The sequence below is a fragment of the Astyanax mexicanus genome, chromosome 8 (assembly GCF_023375975.1).
Source record: "Astyanax mexicanus isolate ESR-SI-001 chromosome 8, AstMex3_surface, whole genome shotgun sequence".
NCBI lineage: Eukaryota > Metazoa > Chordata > Actinopteri > Characiformes > Acestrorhamphidae > Astyanax > Astyanax mexicanus.
In genome coordinates this window covers 52,154,102-52,180,332 of record NC_064415.1, presented here as the reverse complement: position 1 = coordinate 52,180,332, position 26,231 = coordinate 52,154,102, and the positions used below count along the sequence as shown (strand labels likewise).

General features: G+C 38.1%; 1 protein-coding gene across 1 annotated transcript in view; it reads right to left on the bottom strand.

Moving 5' to 3' along the window:
- Positions 1-26,231, bottom strand: part of carmil3 (capping protein regulator and myosin 1 linker 3) — a 178,956-nt gene that overhangs the window by 31,694 nt on the left and 121,031 nt on the right. The window contains exons 18-22 of the mRNA XM_022677949.2: positions 17,393-17,474; positions 15,630-15,726; positions 6,623-6,677; positions 4,221-4,393; positions 83-151 (exon numbers count right to left, since the gene is read on the bottom strand). Of these exons, the coding sequence (XP_022533670.2) occupies positions 83-151; positions 4,221-4,393; positions 6,623-6,677; positions 15,630-15,726; positions 17,393-17,474 (476 nt within the window). The remainder of the gene's footprint in view (positions 1-82; positions 152-4,220; positions 4,394-6,622; positions 6,678-15,629; positions 15,727-17,392; positions 17,475-26,231) is intronic.

The window sequence follows — 26,231 nt, the reverse complement described above, 5'->3', positions numbered from 1 at the left end:
CATTCGGAGTCCCACAAAGCTGTTCAAATTACATTTATAATGTGTGTGTGTGTGTGTGTGTGTGTGTGTGTTCGTTTCTTACTGCTCCAAAGAACGTGCAACATCTTGAAACCCTGTAGCTGTAGTATTGTTCCGATCCCACGTCACACTTCTAAAAAAGAGAGAAACAACAAAGAGAAGAAATGAAAGATTTAGCCATAACATTATCACAACTGACAGGTGAAGTGCAGGAAATTATGGAGTATCTTCATCTACAGTGACAACATCTGTAAAGGAATGGGATCTACATGTTAGGCAGCGAGTAAACTGCCAGTTTTTGAAGTTAATGTATAACAGTACCACAACTTTTTCACTTTTAAAGGTGTCCGTCCAGTAAAATTCACTTTTTCTTGTTTTTTTTGGGAAATACAATAGGTCTCTCTGAGTTGTATATGCATACAGGCCTTGCCCACATTGGCTCACGGCCACCTACAGGCAGAGCTGAAGCCAGCAAGCGATGCCGTCTCGTCAGATGGGAGCTAACAGCTTTAGGAACAACATGGCAGTTCGTTCCTGTGTTATTTGTGCAAACAACACATCAGTTGTATATACTTTTCCCAGTAATTTAGAGCTAAGCAACAAATGGTTAGAATTTGTCTATGGAACACCACCAGCAAAGTACAATCGAGATGTATGTTAAGGTGTATGTTTAGAACACTTCTGTTTACACTAGTTAAAAGTAAAAATCCACCGCAGGCTTTTATTCAAACTGCTTGGGCAGCTCTGCTGCGGCTCATCCAACAAAATCCCAGGGTGGATTTTTACTTTCTGGACTTGGACTACCCATCTCTGTGTGTAAGTAACTAGATTTACATAGGATCTCCGGTGGATTTTGTGTTTTACAGAGACTCTAAGACAAGATCAGTAGCTAAACTGCACTTAGCAGGGCATTATTACACATGTTGTAAACTAACATATGACATTACAAAGATTTTTATTAGTGTAAAAATATCTTTATTTTAAAATGTTTCTAAATATTGCCCATCTCATCTGTGCCTCCTAGTATTGCAGTGCCGTTAGCAAATCAGAGGCAATATGTTTGCATGTATGAATTTTCATGAGCAGGAGCCAAAATCCTATCGTTCTTCGCCGGTCACTCCTCTACTGGACTAAAACAGCGTTATACAGGATCACCAGAATACTTTTTTTTGTTTTGCAAACAAAAACAGCTCATATGGCATTCATTCATACTAGAGACCACAACTAGACATTTTTAAATAAATGAAAAATTGATGGAATAAGACTTTATCAAAAGCAAATATGTGATTGTTAGTAGATGGTTGGACAGCTTTCAGACTTTCTCCAGAAGATCAGCCATGTCTTTCTGGATTTCTGCAGCTCCTCCAGAGTGACCATGGGCCCTTGGTTGCTTTGTTCCTGGTTTGTAGTGGTCAATTCCTACCAAAGGAGCTCCAAGCAAAAAGGCCCACAGTGCCTAAGGCTACCATTTCACAACATACAGGGCTTGTAGTATCTTGTTGCCACATACAAAGTGACTCTCGTAGAATCCTCTTGTAGAAGCCTCAACATAAATGTTGTGTTGGCACAAATGGGGCCTACTAAATATGAGGCAGGTGGTACTAATGTTATGCCTGATCAATCTACAGCATTAAATCACATAAAATAAGACACATCTACTGTATAAACTGTCAGTAATAGGTCCTAAAATGAGATCATCTCGTTTCCTGCCTTTGCTTCTTTCTCTATGCACTTAGAAGACTCTCTTTGAATCTAATATTTATAACATTTTTAATAGAGTCAAAAGACGTCACTCCAACACATTCTGAACTCTTGACAAGAATTCTGCAGCTTTCAATTTGCAAGATTCGTACTGAAAGATGCCGTGGATTTTATTTGCAGTTCAGTGCAATGCTGTATATGATATATTTGCTTTTAAATGTTGAATTAGGTTTATTTATAATTTTATGGATTTTTTTGGGGTTTTTGAGTTACAGTCAAAATCTGTACTGACAAGTTTAAAATCGTTCAATTTTCTTTCAACGTTCTTTTTTGGAGAAACTAACTGTGCTCGGAACTAACTGCGGTATATTATAGATATATATTTGCCTTTTTTTTTATTATATTGAATTTTGATTTAGGTCAATTTGGAACCTAATCGAAGTTTTAGTATAAAATCAAGATCTGTACATGATAGATTTTCCAATCTTTCCAATTTTTGTCAATGTGCAAATTCATTCAAAGCATGGCCAATGTATTATTCCCCTTAAAAGTCATTATTAATTGTTATAAAATTACACATTTCACCTCCATATCATCAGAATTGATAACTAATAGGCTGCTAAAGAACGTTTTTGGTGGGATTTTATTTTTTTTAACTTAACAATGAACTGAAGATACATATCAATGGGGTATCATCCATTATTTATTGGTATATCTCTAGAAAATGACCAATAAAAACTGGAGCTTTAGACTAATACTTAATACATATGTGTTCAATGTCATGTGCTGCAATAACAGCTTTATTAGCCTGTTGGGTTGAGAGATTCTGCCAGCTTTGTCCAGGTTGTTCAGGTTGGTTGGATGACATTTGTGAACAGCAGGCTTTTAAATAGTGCCAATGAGTCTCGATTGGACAGAGATCTGAGCTTTAACTTGGCCATTGCAGAACATTCACAACGCATGGATTTACAGTGTAGTCCATATAGTGTAAAACAAATATCACTTTAATAAATGGTTAATAAATGGTTAATAATGTTCACACTTGTAGAGTAAATGAATGCAGGCCCTTTACGACGTGCTGCAAACTCATGTAAGCATAATGCACATAAATAATGCACATGTGAGAGTGTTTCAGGCCAGAAGGTGGAGCTGGTCTCCACGCATCCACGGAGTCTAGAGTGCTCTCGGTCTGGTGATATCGGTCAGTAGATGCAGGTGCACTCTGTCTGAGGCTTCCACTGACCTATATGCAGGTATGGTTGAAGATTACGTTTGCTCAGCTCAGCAAGGACACAAATATAATGAAAAATACATTTCTCAGTATGAGTTAGAGTGGTCAGTAGCTACCACAAATGCTCCAACCAACAACCCAGAAAGTGTTTCCCCTTTTTTCTCCCAATTTAGCTTGGCCCATGTTCCAACCCATTGAGCAGCTATAGCACATGCCTCCTCTGATACATGTGAAGTCTGCCATCACCTCTTTTCTAACTGCAACTGATGAAGTATTGCTGAGTAGCATCACAGTACGCTAAGAGGAAAGCGCAGCGACTCAGTTCCGATACATCAGCTCACAGATGACTTGTGCTGATCGACATCACCCTAGGGTTGGTGAGGAAAGAGGATCTACCCACCCAGAGAAAGAATGACCGATTGTGCTCTCTTATGGCTCCGGCTGCTGATTGTAGCATGCTGCTTTGGTAGCACGATATTTTGTTCTGATTGGCTGAGCCATGCTCAAATCCATACGTAGGCAATATATTTAGATTTCATAAGACTTTCTATAAAGCCTGCATTTAAAAGTCATTATAAATGAGGTATTTATCAAGTTCTTATGAGTTATAACGACATTTATAATACCTTGTACAGACAAACCTTCATATGCAATGCTCTTGGACACACATAAGGAATTATGTAGTAAACAAAAAAGTGTTTGTCTTCCAGAATACCCTAATCTAAACCTGATGAACTGAGATAATCATTTGAGGTGATTTAATTGGGATGAGCTGAAGCTTCACAGCCTGAAGGAAAAGCAGCAGCTATTGTTCAGCACTTCCAGGAACTCCTTCCTTCAAAACGCTGTGAAAACTATTCCAGGTAACTCTTCCTCATAAAGACACTGAGATTAAAATATATCAAGAGTGTGCAGATCTGTCCTCAAAGCTACAGTGGTGTAAAAAAGTATTGCCACCCTACAACAGACTGCAGAATTCCTGGTTCCATTTATTACAGCAAGTTATCCAGGCCCTGAAGCAGCAAAGCAGCCCCAGACCATCACACACTACCACCACCATGTTTTACATTCAGTATGATGTTCTTTTTTTTGTTGTTGTTATGTGTCAGTTTTATGCCATATTAAATTCACAATGTAACAAATCATAAAAAACAAAGAAAACACACTGAATGAGAAGAGATGTGTCCAAATTTTTGATTGGTACTTTACATCTTCATAGAAAGTGTTATAAAACATGGTGACCCATAGCTGTGTGAGAACTGTCCTTTACCTGAGTGTGGTGTTGATCTGCAGGGCTTTACTCAGCATCCTGGCTCCTGAATCTTCCAGGGCATTTCCACTCAGGTCCACCTTCCTCAGGCATGCATTACTGCCCAGCGCGTTGACCAGCACCGTACCCCGAGATCTCAGCCTGGAGTCCGCCAGGGACAGGCTCTGCAGACCCTGATATACACATTTACAGCAGGAAAAGAGTGATTATGGTGAATGGAAGATCTGATCTCTGTATTATTTTATGAACTAAGAGTTTATAAATGTATCAAATGCATTGTTTAGCAAAAGTCAGAGACCACCCTTTAAAAAGACATTAGGTAAATGTTTTTGGCAGCATCGAGGAAGTAAAGAAACCACAATAAGAAGTACTGACTTTTGCCATGCACCTTGCAATCTAAAAAAAAAAAAAAAACACTACACTGATCTGTAGGATATGCATGGGGGGAGTGTGATTTCTAGCAGAATCACTTATCTGTTCATATGGACAATTCTAGCTAGACGGCACCAGTCACAATTATTACCATCAATTGTATTTTTTTGCACCATAATTTTCCCAAAAATTGTCCGTGCACCTTATGCATGACTTCTACCAGTCAGGTTGTATGTAGCAGTAAAGGCACTCTGCTGAGGTAGCTCTGCAGTGCCTCTCAGTGAAGTGCTATTTATGTGATGGAGGTAGTTTTGGTGGTCTACCCGGTTTTACAAGGGATTAACCAGCTCTAAATCATGGAAAGTGTAACGATGCTTTTGATTTTGGGTACCACTTTCGAATAAGACTACCTTTATAAAGGGTTTATAAATGGTTTACAATAGTTTACTGATGGTCACTAATTAGGATGTAAATGCCTTAAAAATCATTAATAATCAGTTATAACACATATATAGAAAGGGCAACAATGACCTGTTGTTTGCCAAATAGTGAACCCACAGCCATCTATACTGTTGCCCTTTCTACGTATGTTATAACTGATTATTAACTATTTTTAAGGCATTTACAACCTAATTAGTCACCATATATAAATTGTAATTGTAATTGTAAACCATTTATAAACCCTTTATAAAGGTAGTCTTATTTTAAAGTGGTACCTGATTTTGATCATGCAGTTGGTCACTCAGCCTGGAGCTGCTGGTTAGCCAGCTTGGAACGATGGACAGGAACTGTTTTCAGATCTGAATCAAGAGTTGAGCTTCTCAGTGATCAAAGCTAAGATTGCTATTTGTCCGGTTAAAGTAGTTTTGGTGGTCTACCTGGTCTTGCAGAGGGTTTACCAGATTTAACCAGCATAGTGTTATGATGCTTTTGAAGCTACCCAGCTTGGAATGATGGACAGAAGCATTCTTAAGCGTTTTTAGATTTTGATTTGAAAGTAGAGCTTCTCCTTTAGTAAAACACATGCTTTCTGATATGTAGGTAGTTTTGGAGGTCTACCCGGTCTTTCAGAGGGTTAACCAGATGTTTGACCAGCATAATGTTATGATGCTTGTGAAGCTACTCAGCTTGAAATGATGGACAGAAGCATGTATGGATGTTTTCAGATTTTGAACCAAGAGTGGAGCTTCTCCATAAGTGAAATACATGCTCTCTGATGGAAGTAGTTTGGTGGTTTACCTGGTCTTGCAGGGGGTTACCCAGCTCTAAAACTATCAAAGTGTAATTACACTTCTGATTTTGATCATGCAGCTAGTTAGTTAGCTTGAAGATGCTGGTTAGCCAGCTTGGAACGATGGACAGAAACTGTTTTCAGATCTGAATCAAGAGTTCAGCTTTTCAGTGATCAAAGTTACAAGACCTTGCAGACTTTTATAACTCTCACAACCTCCACCAGATGTAACAAACAAAGCTCCAAGGAGATTCCTATTTCCTGTGTTTTTGCACTTTGACTCTTATGTCCTTACAAACATCTCCAGAAAAAAATGAGTAACCTCAAGTGGACGACCTTATTAAATAAATGAAAGGTGGTCTATTACTTTTGCATAGTACTGTGAGAGTATGCACACGTTCAAAAAAAAGATAGGAGTGTGTGTGTGTGTGTGTGTGAGTGTATGATGCAAAGTGTGTGACCAGTATAAACAACTGTAAATAATTGAGGGAGCTCATATTGCAATTGCAGTCAGAGGGACGTAAACCCTGAAGCAGAGAAAGCAAAGAGAAGGACGGATTGGGAGAGAGCGTGAAGAGATGAAGAGAGAGAAGATGAAGAGAGAGATAGAGAGAGAGAGACAAAGAGAGATAGCGAGATGAATCATTCAGCGGTGCTGTAGAGTCTTTAGAGTGCTTGGTTGTGTGGGAATGGAAAGGATGGAGAGTTCATGTTTGTATCCTTTAGTGCAGATGGAAAAAGGTGTGTGTATGTGTGTGTGTGTGTGTGTGTGTGTGTGTGTGTGTGTACGAGCACTCACACACTCCTCATCTTGTACGAGCTGCACCAGTTTGAGCAGGATCTCGTCCAGTGCCCTGCAGAGAGAGGGATATGAGAGGCAACGCAGAGAAATGAGAAATGCAGTCTATATTTAGTTGTATGAAATTGATTGGTTTGAGTGTAACAATAAGGTCCAATTTAAAATAAGGCTCCTTTATAAAGTGTTTATAAATAGTCTATGAAGGAGTTTTTTGGTGGTTAATAATTAGGTTGTAAATACTTTATGAACTATTAGTAATTACATTAAACATATTATACTTTGTTCGTTTTTTCCATCAGTCAGCATTAACATATCTAATAAAATAACAATATGGAACATCAGATTAGTGATTTAATGTTATTTCATGTTATTATACACCATGCTATGATTATTGGATAAATGATTAATCTGGGTAGTTAAAATTAATAACAAAAATGTTATTAATAGTTACGTTAATGACTGCTGACTGATGGAAAGATCTGAGGTTTAACCGTACAAATGAATGAGGAATCGCTATTTGGCAAACAACAGGCCACTGTTGCCCTTCTGTGTATGTGTTGTAACTGCTTATTAATGATTTATAAAGTATTTACAACCTAATTAATAACATTAACATTAACTCATTTATAAACTATGTATAAACACTTTATTAAGGAGCCTTATTTTAAAGTGGTACCAATGTTACATTTAAGCTATAACTAACAACAGCTGGAATTAACTAGACGTTTATTTTTCTTAGACACAAGGATGAGCGTAATGTAGCAAGTTTAGAACTTCAGGACAACACTGGTAATCTATAACAGAACTTAATTCAAGTGTTTTGTTCCTCAAAACATAACAGTTTGCTAAAAAATTGAATAAATGTGACTTAACCTATTCATCTGATCCCAAAGGAAGTAAATGAGGCAACATATGTCTAATATCTAACATTTTTCTTTGATTTAGAATACAGCATACTAGACAAATGCCTGATTTTTAAAAGCATAACTGATGTTGAAAATGTGAAGGACCCCTAAACATACATTAAAAGTCTATAATCATTGTTAGTTATGAGTAAAAATGATTAAGTAAACACATTAGAATATGTTTTTATATTTTAAATTCTTCAAGGTATCACCTCTTGCTTAGATTACACAGCTTTGCACATCTCTGCATTTTCTCAGTCAGCTTAAAAAAAGTCACCTGGAATTCAGGCTTTTCAGTTAGCAGCTGTGCTGTGCAAGAGTTAATTACTTGAATTTCTTGCCTCTTAATGTGTTTGAGAGCATCAGTTGTAAAGTTGTGAAGAGGTAGAGTTACAGGTATACAGTGAATAGGTCCTGCATGGCTAAGATAGGATTGTGTGGCAAACTGTTGACTGTTGGTTTTAATCAGTCAGTGGCGCACCTATATTTCCTGCCACCAAGACAGAAACACTCTAGATACCACCAATCAGATATCTGATTACTGCAACGCACAGTACTTGGGAATCTGTCTATCAAGCTTGTCACATTTACAGCTCCTGACTAATACCATAAAAAGGAATCATACCACCCCTGTATTTGTGTCATTGCACTGCACTGGTCAAATATATTGTGTTTCTGTTTCTTTTTAAACCTTTTCACAGCTTGGCTCAGAATTACAGTATATTTCTGACCTGCTCTATTTCTATTCCACCTCAGGATCCCTGCGGCACTCCAACCAGTTGCTCTTAGTCATACTTCACTCTCGGCTGAGGCTCAAAGGTGACCAGGCTTTTCCTGTAGCTTTCTGCAGCAAGACTCTGGAACGGTCTTCCTCTTTTATAAACGACTCGCCCACAGCAGATATTTTTAAATCCAATTTAAAAACCTATTTACTCTCTTAGCTGTTCTATTTTTCCATGCATTCAGTCATCTGCTCTGCTAAGGATTTTGTGCTTAAGCAACTGTTTCGCCAAGGAGACTGGAGAATGGGTGGGAAAAAAAAAAAACTCACAAGAGGTGTGGAAAAAAAAGGCGGGAAACAGAACAAAGGAAATGCCACAAAATGGCATGTATCAAAAAAGTACAGTCCTCTCTTTATACTCTCTTTTCGTAGATTTTCTTTTCTTTTCTTTTTCTGTGGCTTTCTTTTCAGATAGTTTCCCTTCTTTTGAGATCTCCTTTTCTTTTCTTTTCTCTTCTCTTCTTTTCTTATACCCTCTGTTACTGGTCACCCTCTACAAAGGTGCAACAGTGAGGTCTGGCTTGACTGAGGTTTATAGTGCACAGGTGCAGCTGGTTGACGTTGATCACCGCCGGGGATTCTGGGAGTTGTAGTTTTGGGATCCAACTCTACCATTTCTTCCCCTATGTCTACCAGCCCCCCTGCTGGCAGCCTGTGGTGCAGCACTGCCCATCACATAATGACTATGTTTATTTAAATAGTTACTTGTTTGTATTAGTTATTAATTTTTTTTAGCACTTGTTGAATTTTTAAGAAATTACTATAAATTACTATCGATGATTGTAAAAACAACAAAAACACTATGATTCCGTTGCTTTTTTCACAGTCAAAAATGTGTGGTGATGTCTTTGCATTCAGAGATTGTGCACTAGAGACCTACTAGAGAGGTCTATCTAGAAATGGTAGATCCATTCACTACCCAAAAACTTGCCTGACTTACTTTTCTTTTATTGATTATGTAGTATATATTTTTAAAGAATATATCTGAGATGCTAGGTCAGGGGTGTCCAAACTAAGCCTGCGGGCCATTTGTGGCCTGTTTCCTTTTTTTTTAAGTGGCCCAAAAAGACCATTTTTAAAATAAAAGGAAAGTTGGCCTGCTATTACACGAATACTGACCTGTGCATTCATGCTTTGAAGGTGTGCCAGCAGGTCATTTATGGAAACAGCAAAGTTATTTTATTTGTAGCTATAAGATAGGTATGGACGGGTGACTGTTGACTGTTGTCAGGGTTTTAATCAGTCAGTGGCGCACTTGTGTTTTTTATGCCACCAAGATAGAAACACGCCAGAAATGTACCTGAACACATGTCACTTCCAGACCAACATGCCCATCAGTTGTAGATTTATTCCTAAAATCTGATGCTATTTTAGTGGCATGGGTGCAAGGCGTGAAAAAAGACTGTTGACGGGGTGTAAGATAGCAAAGAGCATCACGATAAGTCGTTTTGTTTGGTTTTGAAGCACATATTTACCAAGATGTGACTAGTAACAGTTCAATGTTTCAAAGCAAAGTTATTCTTCTCTACAGATGTGATGTTTGTAGAATGTAAGCACTTCACTGCTTCAGGAGGACTGGAAAATTCCAGTTACAGGAGCAGATGGATGGATAACGAGCTGCCTTCAGCTGGTGACAGGTACGACTTCGGAGGAACAGAAAGGCCTGGTATTTCCCAGATGGTTCATCTGATAAGCAATTCTAAAGATATAATCTGGCAATTCTGTTAGGTCAGCTAACAGACGCCTGCACCGGTTAGCATCTCGCGGAGTGACGGGGAGAGACAGAGGCCAATTACGCTCTCTAGGACTCCCAACCACAGATGCATTATCAGGTTGCATCACCAGGGATCAAACTCAACCATCAAACTGGGCCACTGTGGTTTGGTGGTTAGTACTGTATGTCCGTCTCTCAGCACTGGGGTCTCCGGTTCAAGTCTCTATCAAGCCCCCGAGTTTCTGTGTCCTCTCTGCCTTTACCACTTATGTGTTCAGACTCTTCTTTTTGACATCTGTAATATTTGTCACACCTAAGCCTGTGTCGGTCTTATGCTTTCCTTTTTTTGTTTCTTCTTGTTTTATTTTTGGTCTTGTCTCCACCTTAGCCCCGCCCTGTCATCTGTAACCCCTCCTGTCTCATTTGTAACCCCGCCCCCTCGTTACTTCCACAGGTGTCCCTTGTCCCTTGTGCCTGTGTATAAATAGCCCATGTGCTCCTTTGTTCTCTGTCGGGCTTTATGTAACCCATTGGAGGCAGAATGCCAATGCATGTTTTTATTTTTAGACATTACAAAAACTACAAACAAAAACTCAGACAAAGAAATAAACTAAAAGACTAAAAAACAAAGACTATAAAACAAACGACCAAACAGGTCTTAACAAAGAAAGAAGTGAAATGAACAAACCAAGAAACAATCAAACAATCTGAAGAAAACAAACCAAAACACGGCAGGTCAGAGCCTCAACAAACACCGATAAAAAAATTAATCCACACGGGGTTAAACAAAAAGCATGACAAGGAACAAAAGAGCACATGGGCTAATTATACACAGACACAGACAAAGGACACCTGTGGAGGGTAACAAAGGGGCAGGGTTACAAATGAGACAGGAGGGATTACAGATGAAAGGGTGGTGCTAAAGTGTAGACATGACATGATTTTTTTACTTTCTGGACAACCCACCTCTATGTGTAAGTAACTATAGGTTTAAATAGGATTTTTGCGTTTAACAAAGACTCTAAGACTAGGTCAGTGGTTGAACTGCACTTAGCAGGGCATTATTACACATGTTGTAAAGTAACACATGACATTGCAAAGACTGTTATTAGTGTAGAAATGCCTTTATTTTAAAATGCCTTGCAGTGGTGTTAGCCTATCAGAGGGGATATGTTTGCATGTATGAATATTCATGAGCAAGTCCTTCAAGGCATTTAGTTGACGCTCTTATAATATACAGTCTTGTCCATGTACTCTTATTGGTGTAGCACAACATTCTGTCACCCAGAGCGGGAATTGAACCCTAGTCTTCCACATGATGTGGTAGCTCACTGGCAGGGAGTGTTGTTATCCACTGCACCACACCAACCACACTTTTTTAACCAATTGTTGACCAGATAAAACATTAAATATATTGGGTTGATATTGTCTGCAATGAAATACACGGTAAAACTTTAAAATAAGGGTCACAAATAACAGAACTTATGACTGTAATAAACTAGTACACTATTTTGAGACTTTATTAATACATTAATACATTTTAATGATACTATCAAATATTATTAATAAGTTGAGACATTCTGTAATAAGTACAGTTAATTAATGCACCCTTATTGTAAAGTATAATCAGTTAAAATTAAGTGGAAACGTAAGAAACACTGCATTTAGATTTTTTACACTTTTCCTTTCTGTCCCATCCTTCTCTGATGTGGGGATGTACATGTAAGGCCCCATCTCGCTCTCTGTGGGAGCTTTGTTAAACTAGCTAGGCTAATATTCAGTGAGGGACTAATTTAGCAGCATTCAATGATTCAAGAGGTCAATTTATTAATATTTAATGAAGCCAAAGCCACCTTTTCCCAAAATACACCTCAGCTATTGTTGGCCATAATGAGCCACAGTGGGAAGTGGAAACTGTTCCTCAGCATATTTTTCATGTGCTGCATATTGCAGTGTTTAAACTCGTACTCACATTCGGTTACGCAGTTTTAAAAACTCAGCCACTGATGCAATACCGTTATTTATGGGCTGTGTGTATTGTAATATTACCATGTTGTTTTGCCTCAGAATGAAACAGAATGCTTTTCCTTCTATGGTGGCCTCATTAAATAATTAATTAGCTCTGATCTAATTGTCTCATTTAAGTCACTGAAACATCTCACAGGAGCCATGTAACTCAGCACAGCTTAAGTTTGTCTTTACCATTGTGGTAGAGCAAGCTAGAGTAATGGTAGATCAAGGTAGAGTGAGGTAGCGTGATGGAAAAAATAGGTAAAGTGGGGAAGAGTGTGGTAGAATGATGGTAGAGTGATGGTAAAGCGACGTAGAGTAATGTAGAATGAGGTAGAGTGATGTAAAATAAGGTAGAGTGATGGTAAAGCGACGTAGAGTGAAGTAGAATGAGGTAGACTGATGGTAGAGTGATAATAAAGCGATGTAGAATGAGGTAGAGTGATGGAAAATGAGGTAGAGTGATGGTAGAGTAATGGTAAAGTGACGCAGAGTGAAGTAGAATGAGGTAGACTGATGGTAGAGTGATAATAAAGCGATGTAGAATGAGGTAGAGTGATGGAAAATGAGGTAGAGTGATGATAAAGCGATGTAAAGTGATGTAGAATGAGGTAGAGCAATGGAAGAGTGATGATAAAGTGACATAGAGTGATGTAAAGTATGATGTAAAATAAGGTAGAATGAGGGTACAGCGACGTAGAGTGACGTAGAATGAGGTAGAGTGATGGTAGAGTGATGGTAAAGTGATGTAGAGTGATATAAAATGAGGTAGAGTGATGATAGAGTGATGGTAAAGCGATGTAGAGTGATGTAGAATGAGGTAGAGTGATGGTAAAGCGATGTAGAGTGATGTAGAATAAGGTAGAGTGATGTAGAATGAGGTAGAGTGATGTAGAATGAGGTAGAGTGATGTAGAATAAGGTAGAGTGATGTAGAATGAGGTAGAGTGATGTAGAATAAGGTAGAGTGATGTAGAATGAGGTAGAGTGATGTAGAATGAGGTAGAGTGATGTAGAATAAGGTAGAGTGATGTAGAATGAGGTAGAGTGATGTAGAATGAGGTAGAGTGATGTAGAATGAGGTAGAGTGATGTAGAATAAGGTAGAGTGATGTAAAATGAGGTAGAGTGATGTAGAATGAGGTAGAGTGATGTAGAATGAGGTAGAGTGATGGTAGAGTGATGATAAAGCGATGTAGAGTGATGTAGAATGAGGTAGAGCAATGGTAGAGTGATGGTAGAGTGATGGTAGAGTGATGGTAAAGCAATGTAGAGTGATGTAGAATAAGGTAGAGTGATGGTAGAGTGATAGTAAAGCAAAGTAGAGTGAGGTAGAAGAAGGTAGAGTGACGTAGAATGAGGTAGAGTGATGGTAGAGTGATAGTAAAGTGATGTAGAGTGATGTAGAATGAGGTAGAGCAATGGTAGAGTGATGGTAGAGTGATGGTAGAGTGATGGTAAAGCAATGTAGAGTGATGTAGAATAAGGTAGAGTGATGGTAGAGTGATAGTAAAGCAAAGTAGAGTGAGGTAGAAGAAGGTAGAGTGACGTAGAATGAGGTAGAGTGATGGTAGAGTGATAGTAAAGTGATGTAGAGTGATGTAGAATGAGGTAGAGTGATGTAAAATGAGGTAGAGTGATGGTAGAGTAATGGAAAAGCGACGCAGAGTGATGTAGAATGAGGTAGAGTGATGGAAAATGAGGTAGAGCGATGGTAGGGCGATGGTAGAGCGATGGTAGAGTGATGGTAGATGTAAGGTAGAGTGATGGTAAAGTGATGTAGAGTGATGTAGAATGAGATAGAGTGATGTAGAATGAGGTAGAGTGATGGAAAATGAGGTAGAGTGATGGTAGAGTAATGGTAAAGTGACGCAGAGTGAAGTAGAATGAGGTAGACTGATGGTAGAGTGATAATAAAGCGATGTAGAATGAGGTAGAGTGATGGAAAATGAGGTAGAGTGATGATAAAGCGATGTAAAGTGATGTAGAATGAGGTAGAGCAATGGTAGAGTGATGATAAAGTGACATAGAGTGATGTAAAGTATGATGTAAAATAAGGTAGAATGAGGGTAAAGCGACGTAGAGTGACGTAGAATGAGGTAGAGTGATGGTAGAGTGATGGTAAAGTGATGTAGAGTGACGTAGAATGAGGTAGAGTGATGGTAGAGTGATGGTAAAGTGATGTAGAGTGACGTAGAATGAGGTAGAGTGATGGTAGAGTGATGGTAAAGCGATGTAGAGTGATGTAGAATGAGGTAGAGTGATGGTAGAGTGATGGTAAAGCGATGTAGAGTGATGTAGAATGAGGTAGAATGAGGTAGAGTGATGGTAGAGTGATGGTAAAGCGATGTAGAGTGATGTAGAATGAGGTAGAGTGATGGTAGAGTGATGTAAAATGAGGTAGAGTGATGTAGAATGAGGTAGAGTGATGGTAGAGTGATGATAAAGCGATGTAGAGTGATGTAGAATGAGGTAGAGCAATGGTAGAGTGATGGTAAAGCAATGTAGAGTGATGTAGAATGAGGTAGAGTGATGGTGGAGTGATGGTAAAGCGATGTAGAGTGATGTAGAATGAGGTAGAGTGATGGTAGAGTGATAGTAAAGTGATGTAGAATGAGGTAGAGCAATGGTAGAGTGATGGTAGAGTGATGGTAAAGCAATGTAGAGTGATGTAGAATAAGGTAGAGTGACGTAGAATGAGGTAGAGTGATGGTAGAGTGATAGTAAAGCGAAGTAGAGTGAGGTAGAAGAAGGTAGAGTGACGTAGAATGAGGTAGAGTGATGGTAGGGCGATGGTAGAGCGATGGTAGAGTGATGGTAAATGTAAGGTAGAGTGATGGTAGAGTAATGGTAAAGCGACGCAGAGTGATGTAGAATGAGGTAGAGTGATGTAGAATGAGGTAGAGTGATGGTAGGGCGATGGTAGAGCGATGGTAGAGTGACGTAGAATGAGGTAGAGTGATGGTAGAGTGATAGTAAAGTGATGTAGAGTGATGTAGAATGAGATAGAGTGATGGAAAATGAGGTAGAGTGATGGTAGGGCGATGGTAGAGCGATGGTAGAGTGATGGTAAATGTAAGGTAGAGTGATGGTAGAGTGATGGTAAAGTGATGTAGAATGATGTAGAATGAGATAGAGTGATGGAAAATGAGGTAGAGTGATGGTAGAGTAATGGTAAAGCGACGCAGAGTGATGTAGAATGAGGTAGAGTGATGATAAAGCGATGTAGAGTGATGTAGAATGAGGTAGAGCAATGGTAGAGTGATGGTAAAGCGACGCAGAGTGATGTAGAATGAGGTAGAGTGATGGTAGAGTGTTTTAATGTATTGCATTTCCCATTATATATATTCAACAGCGTTATCAAACATCGCATTAGTTGTCCCTATCATCACCTCTACTGTAGATATGAGTCATTTTTACAGTGAGTGTGAAATCAGAGCAGAGAGTCTGGTAATATAAGGTAATATAAACACAGGTTAACTCAGTTCATTGATATGGGCTACACTATTCTCATAGCATTCAGGCCAATAAAGCAGCAGAAAGCTGTGTCCTCTGTTCTCAGTGTCTCAGTGCACCTGTCTGCACAAGCTGCTCCGTACCTGCCCTTCACATTGAAGTTCTTGCCCAGCAGCAGATGCTTGAGGGAAGGGTGTCGGGAGAAGGCCGGGAGGGCGGCGAGGAGATCAGAGTCCAGGCCTGAGGGGCAGAAACAACCAAACCACATCCACTGTCTGTTAGGAAGCTTAGGAAGTAAATGCATCATGAAGGCTGGTAGTCACTTATGATGATTATTGATGATGATTATTGATCACCACTGTCAGATCATAATGCTCACATTTTTTTAATGCATCATTTGAACACATATCATTTGAACAATACATTTTTAAAAGCATATTTAATAATTTATGTTCTCAATTGCTTTTTTTATTCACTATATATGCATTATTCTTACAAGTACATCTAAAAAATTAAATGTCATTAAAAGTTACATTATTTCAGTAATTCAGTTCAAAATGTGTATCTTATAAAATAAATATTTTATAAGACCAATTGGTACTTTTGGCAGTGTGGGCAGTGTGCCAAGTCCTGCTGGAAAATGAAATCCACATCTCCATAAAAGTTGGTCAGCAGAGGGAAGCATGTGCTGCAAGTGTTGTAAGATTTTCTGGTAAAAACTGCGCTGACATAACATTTTTTTAGAATGACAAACGCAACACATTTTAATATCAGACAAAGATCCTAACCAAAGTAAATGTAAAAGTTTTTTTTTATGTTTTAATTTATTAAAAATAAATAAATAAAAAAATCAAACCAACTTGACTCTATGAGAAATGTGCTTATCAATACGTTTTTTTTTTGTTTTTGTTTTTTTTTTGGCAAACGCATACAGTCCTTTGTCTTATTTATTTTTGCTCAGCAGTATTTTTTGTCTTTGAACTCCCCCATGGATACCATTTTTGCCCTGTCTTTTCCTTATTATTGTTTTTTTTTGTGACCTCCTGGATGAGTTGTTTATGCCCTTTTGGAGTAATTTCTTTAGGTTGGCACACTCCTGGGAAGGTTCACCAGTGTTCCATGTTTTGTTTTTATTATTTAAGAATAATATCTCTCACTGTGGTTCACTGGAGTCTCAAAGCTTTAGAAATGACTTTGTTTCTAACCTTTTCCAGAATAAAAGATGATCAATTACTTTGTTTTCTTATCTGATTGGGGCATAATGTGCTGCTTTTTGGGATATTTTATCTGCTTCATGTTGTCAGACAGGTTCTATTTAAGTGATTTTTTGATTCTACAGATCTGGCAGTAATCAGGCCTGGCTGTGGTTAGTAGGGAAATTAAAGATTAGCTTTCCAAAAAGTGTGATTAATAACAGTTAATTTATAAGTAGGCACTTACTTTATCACACAGGGCCCTTCCAGGTTTGTTTGGATCGCTTTTTTCCCTTAATAAATTCAGTAATCATTTAAAAAACTGCTTTTTATATTTACTCAGGATATCTTCATCTGAAATTATAGTTATTTGATAATCTGAATGGACACATGCACCTTTTCTCTCACACAGGGGCGTCGTCTGGCCTGGGCTTCCAGAGCTTTAGCCCCGGATGATTATCCAGTAGCCCCGAATCGTTTCGCTCAGCTCAGCTGTATTTATAATGAGTAGACAGGTCACAGATCGCTGTTTGAATGAAGAATCTCTTAACGCTAATCACGGAGCCAGTTCAAGGATAAAGTTCCGCCTTTCAGGAGAAACAGCCAATCAGCTTGCTGTTTTTTTTTTTTAGTTCTTGCAGCGCTGATCTTAAATCATATCTGGATTTACGCCGTTTTTTTTTAAAGGAAGAAATGGATGGTGATAGTCTCACCATTGTCGGAGATGTCTAGGGTACTGATGCAGGACACCTGAGGGAAAAGGTCCTGGATGACGGCTGCACCTGCTGACCTGAGCTGAGACAGAGAAAACGAAAGAGAAAGAGAGAGAAAGAGAGGAAAAGAGAGGAGAAGAAAGAGAGATTGCAACAAAGGTATGGTTTTCTTCATTAATGGAGATAAATAGCTCCTCCGCCAGCAGACGAATGCTGGTCCCTGCAGCTTTAGTTCATCTAGATTTAATTAACTGCTCACAAAACAAGCTGGCCGGCACTAAAAAGGGCCTGAAAAGTCGCTCTCGCTTTCAGGGCAAGTGCTCTTCACTCCCAAACACGAACGGCTGCATGAAGACTCGACAGACGACGCGAGGGGCTGAAAGGAACGAGGAGAATGAGAGAGGAAATGTCAGCACTGATAAAAAAGGAAAAAAAAATAAAAGCCCTGCATCACCACGTGGAGATAAGCCCCGCTTAGAACTGTTCCGGCAGGCCTTGGAACCTTCCGGTTCTTTATCTGCGCGATTCAATTTGAATTTAAGAGTCATTCCAGCGTCAGAAACACCAAAGGAGCGCAGATGCCGCTTCCATTCAGAAACTATGCTCTCAATCAAGTCACCTTCACATTTATTCACACAGATTCAAGAGGAGGAACTGAAGATGGAACTGGTGCAGAAACATGTGAAGAAACGACAATAATTTAACACAATATTGTCGTAATTCTGAGAATTGATGCAATTATATAACTGCTTTTGGTAGCTAAAATACTGTGCGTACAAGGCATGTACTAAAAGTATACGAACTCCATACATTCAAAACAGTGGTTCTCAAACTATATATATATATATACTGTATATGTTGATCGAAATTATGTCATAGTTTCGAGCCTCGAAGTCAAAAAGAGGATTGATGATCCCTCCCTCTAAACTACGCAAATGGCGCAGCACACTGCAGCTCAAAGAGCAGCCCTTTCTCCAGAGAATGTGAACATTCTCATCTTCTTAAAGAAAATCTTGAAAATATAAATATAACAGTTGTTTTGTCTAGCCTCAAATATGTTAATAGTTTTGGTACCTTAAGGAGCATCTTTCTCTCAGATAAAGTTAATAATATATCTTTATTAAAGAAAAAAAACGTGTCATTATCAGGGACCGAAAAAGTCTTAAAGTCTTATTTTTCATGTTTAACTGTTATAGTAGGAGAGAGTTCAGTTTGTTAAGGCTCTAATTGTTCTATTATTTTGTACATGACTGTTCCTGTATTTTTTTTATTATTTATTTTGTTATGTTGCACATTGCTGTTTTAATAGTGCACACTGCTGCTACCAAAAAAAAAAAAAACACTAGATGGCATTACATATATATCTTAATGAAATTATTTAAATTTAACCATTAGTGCCTAATGTGGTGTATTGCAGATCACTTGTATCACTTCGCATCACTTATATCAAGCCCACCTTTTGAAATAAGATATTGTAAATTTGAAGAATCAAACCAATGACTGACCATGGACTAATATAAAACTGGCATAGGCCTCTCTGCTGTAAAAAAAAAAAAAAAATGAAAATCGAATCGTGACCCTAAAATCGGAAAATAAAATCAAATAATAATTATTATTATATAATTCTATAATTATTAACACCAGTAGCATAGACCCTACAGTAGAACCCTGTGGAACACCACAAGACACATTTGTCCATGACCTGTCTATAGAACTAAAGGTGGATCATGCAGCAAGACAATGACCCTAAGCACACAAGTTATTCTACCAAAGAATAGTTCACAAAGAATAAAGTTAATGGGCCCTTTTTTAGTGATCTATAGTGCACATCGATCAATTGTAAAATGCACAGCTTGATTAAGGCCGTGTCGGTGTGTCTTTGGTATTGTTAGGGCACTAAAAAATACGCCTTGCGTGGCTTAAAATGTACAAAAGGCATGAACTAGTTCTCTTTATTAATTACATGGGTGTGTTTTGGGCGGTAAATGAAATAAACCAATCAGTGTGTCACTTGCCATTGCCTTTGACTTTGGCACTTTCGTATCTTAACATTGTGGCACTTTGCGCATCTCAGGAGAGGATTCGGTACCACTTTAAAATAAGACTACCTTTATTAAGGGCTTATAAATGGTTTATGATTAGTTTATTAATGGTTACTAATTAGGTTGTATAATCTGTTGTATAATCATGGTTGTGGGTTCACTATTTTTCAAACAACAGGTCATTGTTGCCCTTTCTACGCATGTGTTATAACTGATTATTAATTTTTATTACTTTTTAAAAGCATTTACAACCTAATTGGTAGCCATTAATAAACTAATTGTAAACCATTTATAAACCCTTTATAAAGGTAGTCTTATTTTAAACTGGTACTGAGGATTCTGACCTGTGTGTGCACACTGTTAAGATACGCTAGTAGCTCATTTAAGGTAACAGCAATGTTTTTTTATTCTTTATTCTGTTAATTGTTGAGTTAAAAGTTGAAGACTTTTAGTCAACACGCCAGAAATGTACCTGAACACACACCTTTCACATGGTGTACCATAGGACCCAATGTTTTGGAATGACCAAGTTAAAGTCTTGAGCTTAATCCAATGGAAATGTGAGCAGTTAATGTGAGAAAACCCACCAACATCTCAGAGTAGAAGCTGTTCTGTATGGAGAAATGGGTTAAAATTTCTTTATGTTGGTGTGCAGGACTGATCAACAGTTCTCGCAAACATAAATTTGGCCATTCTGTATATTTATTCATACATATTGAAGACTCTTTGCATTTACCACTCTGCGTAATGAGACACGATCTGCATCCCGAACCAGAGTCCCTGCTGTACTGTGGCTTATCACTGCGTTTCCTGAGGCGTCTTGCTCTCATTGTGCCAAAATTGAATTAAATCGGCCTATTAGGAGGCCTGGGGAGGGTTGCATAAATAACATGCAGTCAGTGTTAGTAACTGAATTGTTAAGATGGCCATATTTTTCCATGCCCAAAGAAGTTCTACAGCATATTCTATATTTAAAGTTAGCAATTGCGCAAGAAAGCAATTACATTAGCGTGTACATTATATACTGTACATACTAATGTGCCAGAAGACATGCAACAGGAACTATAGTAGTTATAGTAGTAGTAAGTTATGAGATGTTATCTTGTGAGTGAGATTGACCATTGGACAGCTTGCTCATGGAAGCCAATATGAGCTCTTACAGAGAGGAAATGGATAGGATATTCCATTTCCAATTTCCATTGTACAGACATTTGATATGGTCATTCCATTCTGAGAATATATCATACAAGGCATTACCACCCACAGTGGTCAGTGCAGTGGATGGTAATGATAGTGACCGGCATTGTCTGGTTAGAATTGTCTGAGCGAACAGATAAACGGTGATAAGGCCCTAAAAATATATATAATATATAATAATGGTATTTTTGCAATAATGATACTTTTGGTGAAATGCCAAAACACCGAGTTAAAAATATATATATATTTTGTACTGCTGAAACAAAGTGAAAATTAAATGTTATTATTGCATTCGATATGATATGGCACACCACTAACTGAGATATTAAAAAATACAAGAATTTTATATCAGGTTTGTAACAGAAGTCAATGATCCAAAATGTCATGATACTAATAATGCACTCCATATATATCTCCATATACTCCAAGGTGTGTCACAATGCTCTTTGCTATCTTGCACCCCGTCAACAATCTAGATAGATAGATAGATAGATAGATAGATACAATTTATCTATTCAGATAAATTTCTGGTACATTGCTATTTTAGTGGCAAAAAGAACAGGTGCGCCACTGATTGAAATAAACCTAGACAACGGTCAGTGAAGAGTCCATTCCTATAGGTGCACCCAGTGCTTGAACACACCCACGCATTAAACAACCACACACACGGACACACTAAAGAGTGCAAACCTGACTTTTAACTCAACAATAAACAGAATAAAGAATAAAATAACACTGCTGTTTCCTTAAATGAGCTGCTGGCGTATCTTCACAGAGTGAATGCGCTGGTCAATACCCTACTAAGACGCACAAAGCACTGCGCTGTGAAGATACGAACGTGCCAAAGTCAGAGCTCACCTGGTTCTTAAAGGGAATGAGGTAAAAAATGTTTATATTACACCAAAAACAAACCCATGACTAATTAAGAGAATTAGAACATGCCTTTTGCGCATTTTGAACCACGCAAGGCATATTTTTTGCAACCTTCACGATACCAAAGACACACAGACGCCCTAAATCCAGCTGTATGATACAGCATTGACTGGTGCACTATAGATCACTAAAATAGAGCCCATTGTCTGAGAACTCTTCAAGCTTTAAGTGATTCATAAGTCAGGTCATAAAATTATTTTCACTAGATATCAAAAATTCTAGAGGCAAATGTGTCAAAGTCTAACAAGAAACCAAAGCTAAATAGAGACTTCCTTCTATGACACAGCAATTTATTGAAAAAAAATGCTTTCAATTTGATCACACTTTAAAAACTCATTAATTTTTCTCAGTAAGAGTGTGCAATCCCATTGTCTTTACTCAAAGCTATCACCAAAGCCTCATTAATGTTGAGTTTAAATCTCCAAAATTGTCTGACTGTTCTTTATTTATGATGAGTCACACTTATGATGAGTTCCTGTTTAATAGTTTTGTGCTGTAATTACTGAGTGTGCATCCCTGACATTTAAACACGAAAAAAAAAAAAACCCTGTAATGACTATATAAATAATTAAGCATCTCAATCAATTCTAAATTGTTTTTGTCTCAATATTATATATGCAGTATTTTTCCTTTTCATAAAAAAGTAATACTAAAATCATTCAGACTATAAAGGAACACATAAGGAATCATGTAGTAACTTAAAATGTGTTAAACAAACCAAATAAATACTCTGTGAAGAAGCATTTAGGTGCTCTTATCTGGGGAGCTGATAACTTGCAGTTTCTGAGGCTGATAACTATGATGAACTTTTTCTGTGCAACAGAGGAACTCTTCCTTTCCTAGGGCTGTCCTGATTAGAGCCAGTTTCATCATATTGTTTTTGATTGCACTTGTGTATACTGTTAAAGTTCTTGAAATGTTTTAGAATGACTGACTTTGCTTTAAGTATTTTTTTTTCTATTTAGTTGAGTAGTTCTTGCCATAATCTGGATTAGAACATTACTCAAATAGAGCTATTCACTGTATACCTGTAACTCTACCTCTTCACTACTTTACAACTGATGCTCTCAAACAAATTAAGAGACAAGAAATTCATGTTATTAACTCTTGACGAGTTCGGGTCTATATATATATATATATATATATATATATATATATATATATATATATATAGCTCTGGGAAAAAAATAGGAGAGCACTTATTAGGAGAGTTTCTGAATCAGTTGCTCTGATTTTGCCATTTATAAATGGTAAAATTACCATTGCTGTTTTATTTTATAAACTACGGACAACATTTCTCCCAAATTTCAAATAAAAATATTGTCATTTAGAGCATTTATTTGCAGAAAATGAGAAATGGCTGAACTAACAAAAATGATGCAGAGCTTTCAGACGTCAAATAATAGAAAGAAAACAAGTTCATATTCATATTTAAGTTGTAAGAGTTCAGAAATCAATATTTGGTGGAATAATCCTGTTTTTAATCACAGTTTTTATGCATCTTGGCATCATGTCCTCCTCCACCAGTCTTACACGCTGCTTTTGGATAACTTTATGCTGCTTTACTCCTGGTGCAAAAATTCAAGCAGTTCAGTTTAGTGGTTTGATGGCTTGTGATTATCCACCTTCCTCTTGATTTTATTCCAGAGGTTTTCAATTTGGTATATATTTCCCAAAGTTGTATATAGTGCTGAAAATAATAGATTCTTGCTGCAATAATAAAAAAAAACAGTGCCCCCTATTTTTGGTGCTATATTGTACCATTTTTTATACTTTTGCTCAATAATGTCTGATCCGATTTTGAATAATGAGCACTGAATATGAATTAGCAGTAGTTTAGGGCTCATTTTCCACAGTAATGAACAGATGGCTCCTCTATGACAAGAGGCACTAATTTCTGAGAACTCCAGTGGTTTAATAAACGTTGGACATTCTGTTCAAATCCCTGCATCAGGGGCTGGAAATAATCATCTGTCCACTTTTTACGACTACAAGCTGAACAAGTACACTTAAACATGAAATCTGATTATTGTTAGAGTAACAAAAACACGTCAAATGCATCCAAAACTAAACTATGGTACAGCTGCAAGACAAAGTTAGAAAATCACCTACAGGTTCTGGATATGGATTTCTGCATTACTTACTAGCAAGGTCTTGGATGATATACCTTGTCTAATATCTACAGAATAATCCTCAGAATTATCTAAATAAATAGTTGTGCTGTTCATGTCTTTTATTGAGTATATGGAGTAAACATTCACCGTGCATGCTAGAAAAAGTAAGTTAATCCTTAAATTACATAAACTCAAAAGCTCTGGTTTTAATTTTGGCTCACATGTGCCAAACCCCCCGTTGCCAATTATAATATGACAATCGTTATGACAATTTTGACAATTCAGAATCGGGCTTTATTGGCCCTTTATTTGTGTTTGGTTTCAGTAGCTCACAGTGCACAATAATTGACAATAACATTACAGAAGTAAACATTTACTCACATAAACACACGCACACACATACAAACATACCTGTAACCTAACTTTACGTGTGCAGAGTTGTATATTTACAGTAAAGTGCTGAGTGCAGCAGTAAGCACACTGGTGCAGTCTGAATAAATAATTAAGTTAAACTGAGTTAAATAAGGCATATAAATATGAGAACAGAAGAATTACTTGCAGAGACAGTACAGTGTGTTGTAGCCACTATCACCAGATTAATAAAGTGCAGTACAGAGGGTGAACAGAGTGAGAGGGATGACATGGATATGGATGTATGTAACAGTCTTGTGTGGATGTAACAGACTGTATCCTGGATGTTATATTGTAGTGTTCAGCTATTCATGAGAGTGATGGCGTGTGGGAAGAAGCTTCTCTGTAGTCTGGTGGTCTTGATCTTCAGTTGGCTAAAACGCCGTCCTGAGGGGAGACGCTGGAACAGGTGGTGTCCAGGGTGTGACGCATCAGAGACAATGTTCTCTGCTCTTTTCCTGGTTCTGGAGGTGTGTAGATCTGGCAGGGTGGGTAGCTTCACACCGATGGTCCTCTCTGCAGACCTGATGATGCGCTGCAGTCGGTGGATATCATGTTTGGAAGCTGAGCTGCCCCACACTGTGATGGATGTGGTGAGGACAGACTCAATGGTGGCGGTGTAGAACTGCACCATCAACTCCTGGGGCAGGTTGAACTTCCTCAGCAGACGCAGGAAGTACAGTCTCTGCTGGGCTTTCTTGATGATGGTGCTGATGTTGCAGTCCCATTTCAGGTCCTTGGAGATTGTTGTACCAAGGAACTTGTAGGAATCCACAGCCATCACAGTACTGTTGAGGATGGTGAGTGCTGGAAGGGTTGGGGGGCTTCTCCTGAAGTCCACTCTCATCTCCACTGTTTTTGCTGTGTTCAGCTCCAGGTTGTTTTTCCCGTTATCCTGGTTGCCAAGTAAATTGTGGAACCAGCCTGCAACCCTCATGCCAACGCCCTGGTTGCAGAGTATGCAATGGGAAATTTGGCCCGAGACACATGTGCCAACACCCCGGTTGCCAAATATAATGGGGAATCGGACAGAGTTGCATGTACCAACACCCTGGTTGCTGAGTATAATATAGAAATTACCCCACGTCACATGTGCCAACACCCCAGTTGATAAGTACAGTAACACAGAGGTTGACTTACTTTTTCTAGCCTGAAGTTTGAATGTTTATGGAGATGGATGGATGGATGGATGCATGAATAGATGGATGAATGGAGATGAATGGATGGGTGGATGAATGGATAGTTGGATACCTATTTATCGCACTTTACTAAAACTAATTCAACTTAAAAATCCTAGAAATCAGTTGCCAGTTAATTTTAGGAGGAATGGAGATGCATGGATGGATGGATGGATAAATGAAGATGGATGGATGTGTGGAAGAATGGAGATGGATGGATGGATGGATGGATGGATAAATGGAGATGGATGGATGTGTGGATAAATAGAGATGGATGGATGGATGGATGGACGGAGGAATGGATGGACGGATGGATGGATGGATGGACAGAGGAATAGATCGATGGATGAATGGATGGATGGATGGTTGGAGGAATGGATGGATGGATGGATGGATGGATAAATGGAGATGGATGGATGGATGGGTGGATGAATGGAGATGGATGGCTGGGTGGATGAATGGAGATGGATGGATGGATGAATGAATGGAGATGGATGGATGGATGAATGAATGGAAGGTTGGATACCTATTTATCACACTTTACTAAAACTGATTCAACTTAAAAATCCAATTGATCAGTTAATTTTAAATGTTATATTGCTAATAAAACCCAAAGTATATGTAATACTTAAAACAGGAGTAGCAACCTATATATACAGTAGCCTATGTTTTATTAAAGATGACAATGTGTTAACATTATACCATTCCCAATATATTAAATACATAACAAAACCTTAAAAATAGTATAGCATCAGCAACACTCCGGTTTCTCCACTCCACTGCTGACCATATACAGCCATGGCCTCCAAACTCACAGAGCAAAGCAACAAATAAACAACGGAGAGAATAAATAATGCATTTTGGTAAACAAACAATACTGACATGCCATCAAATGTAATAACTTTCATACACTTTGTCATTATGAAAAAAAAAGTGGAGGGCAAAATCTTCCAGACAGAAAAAA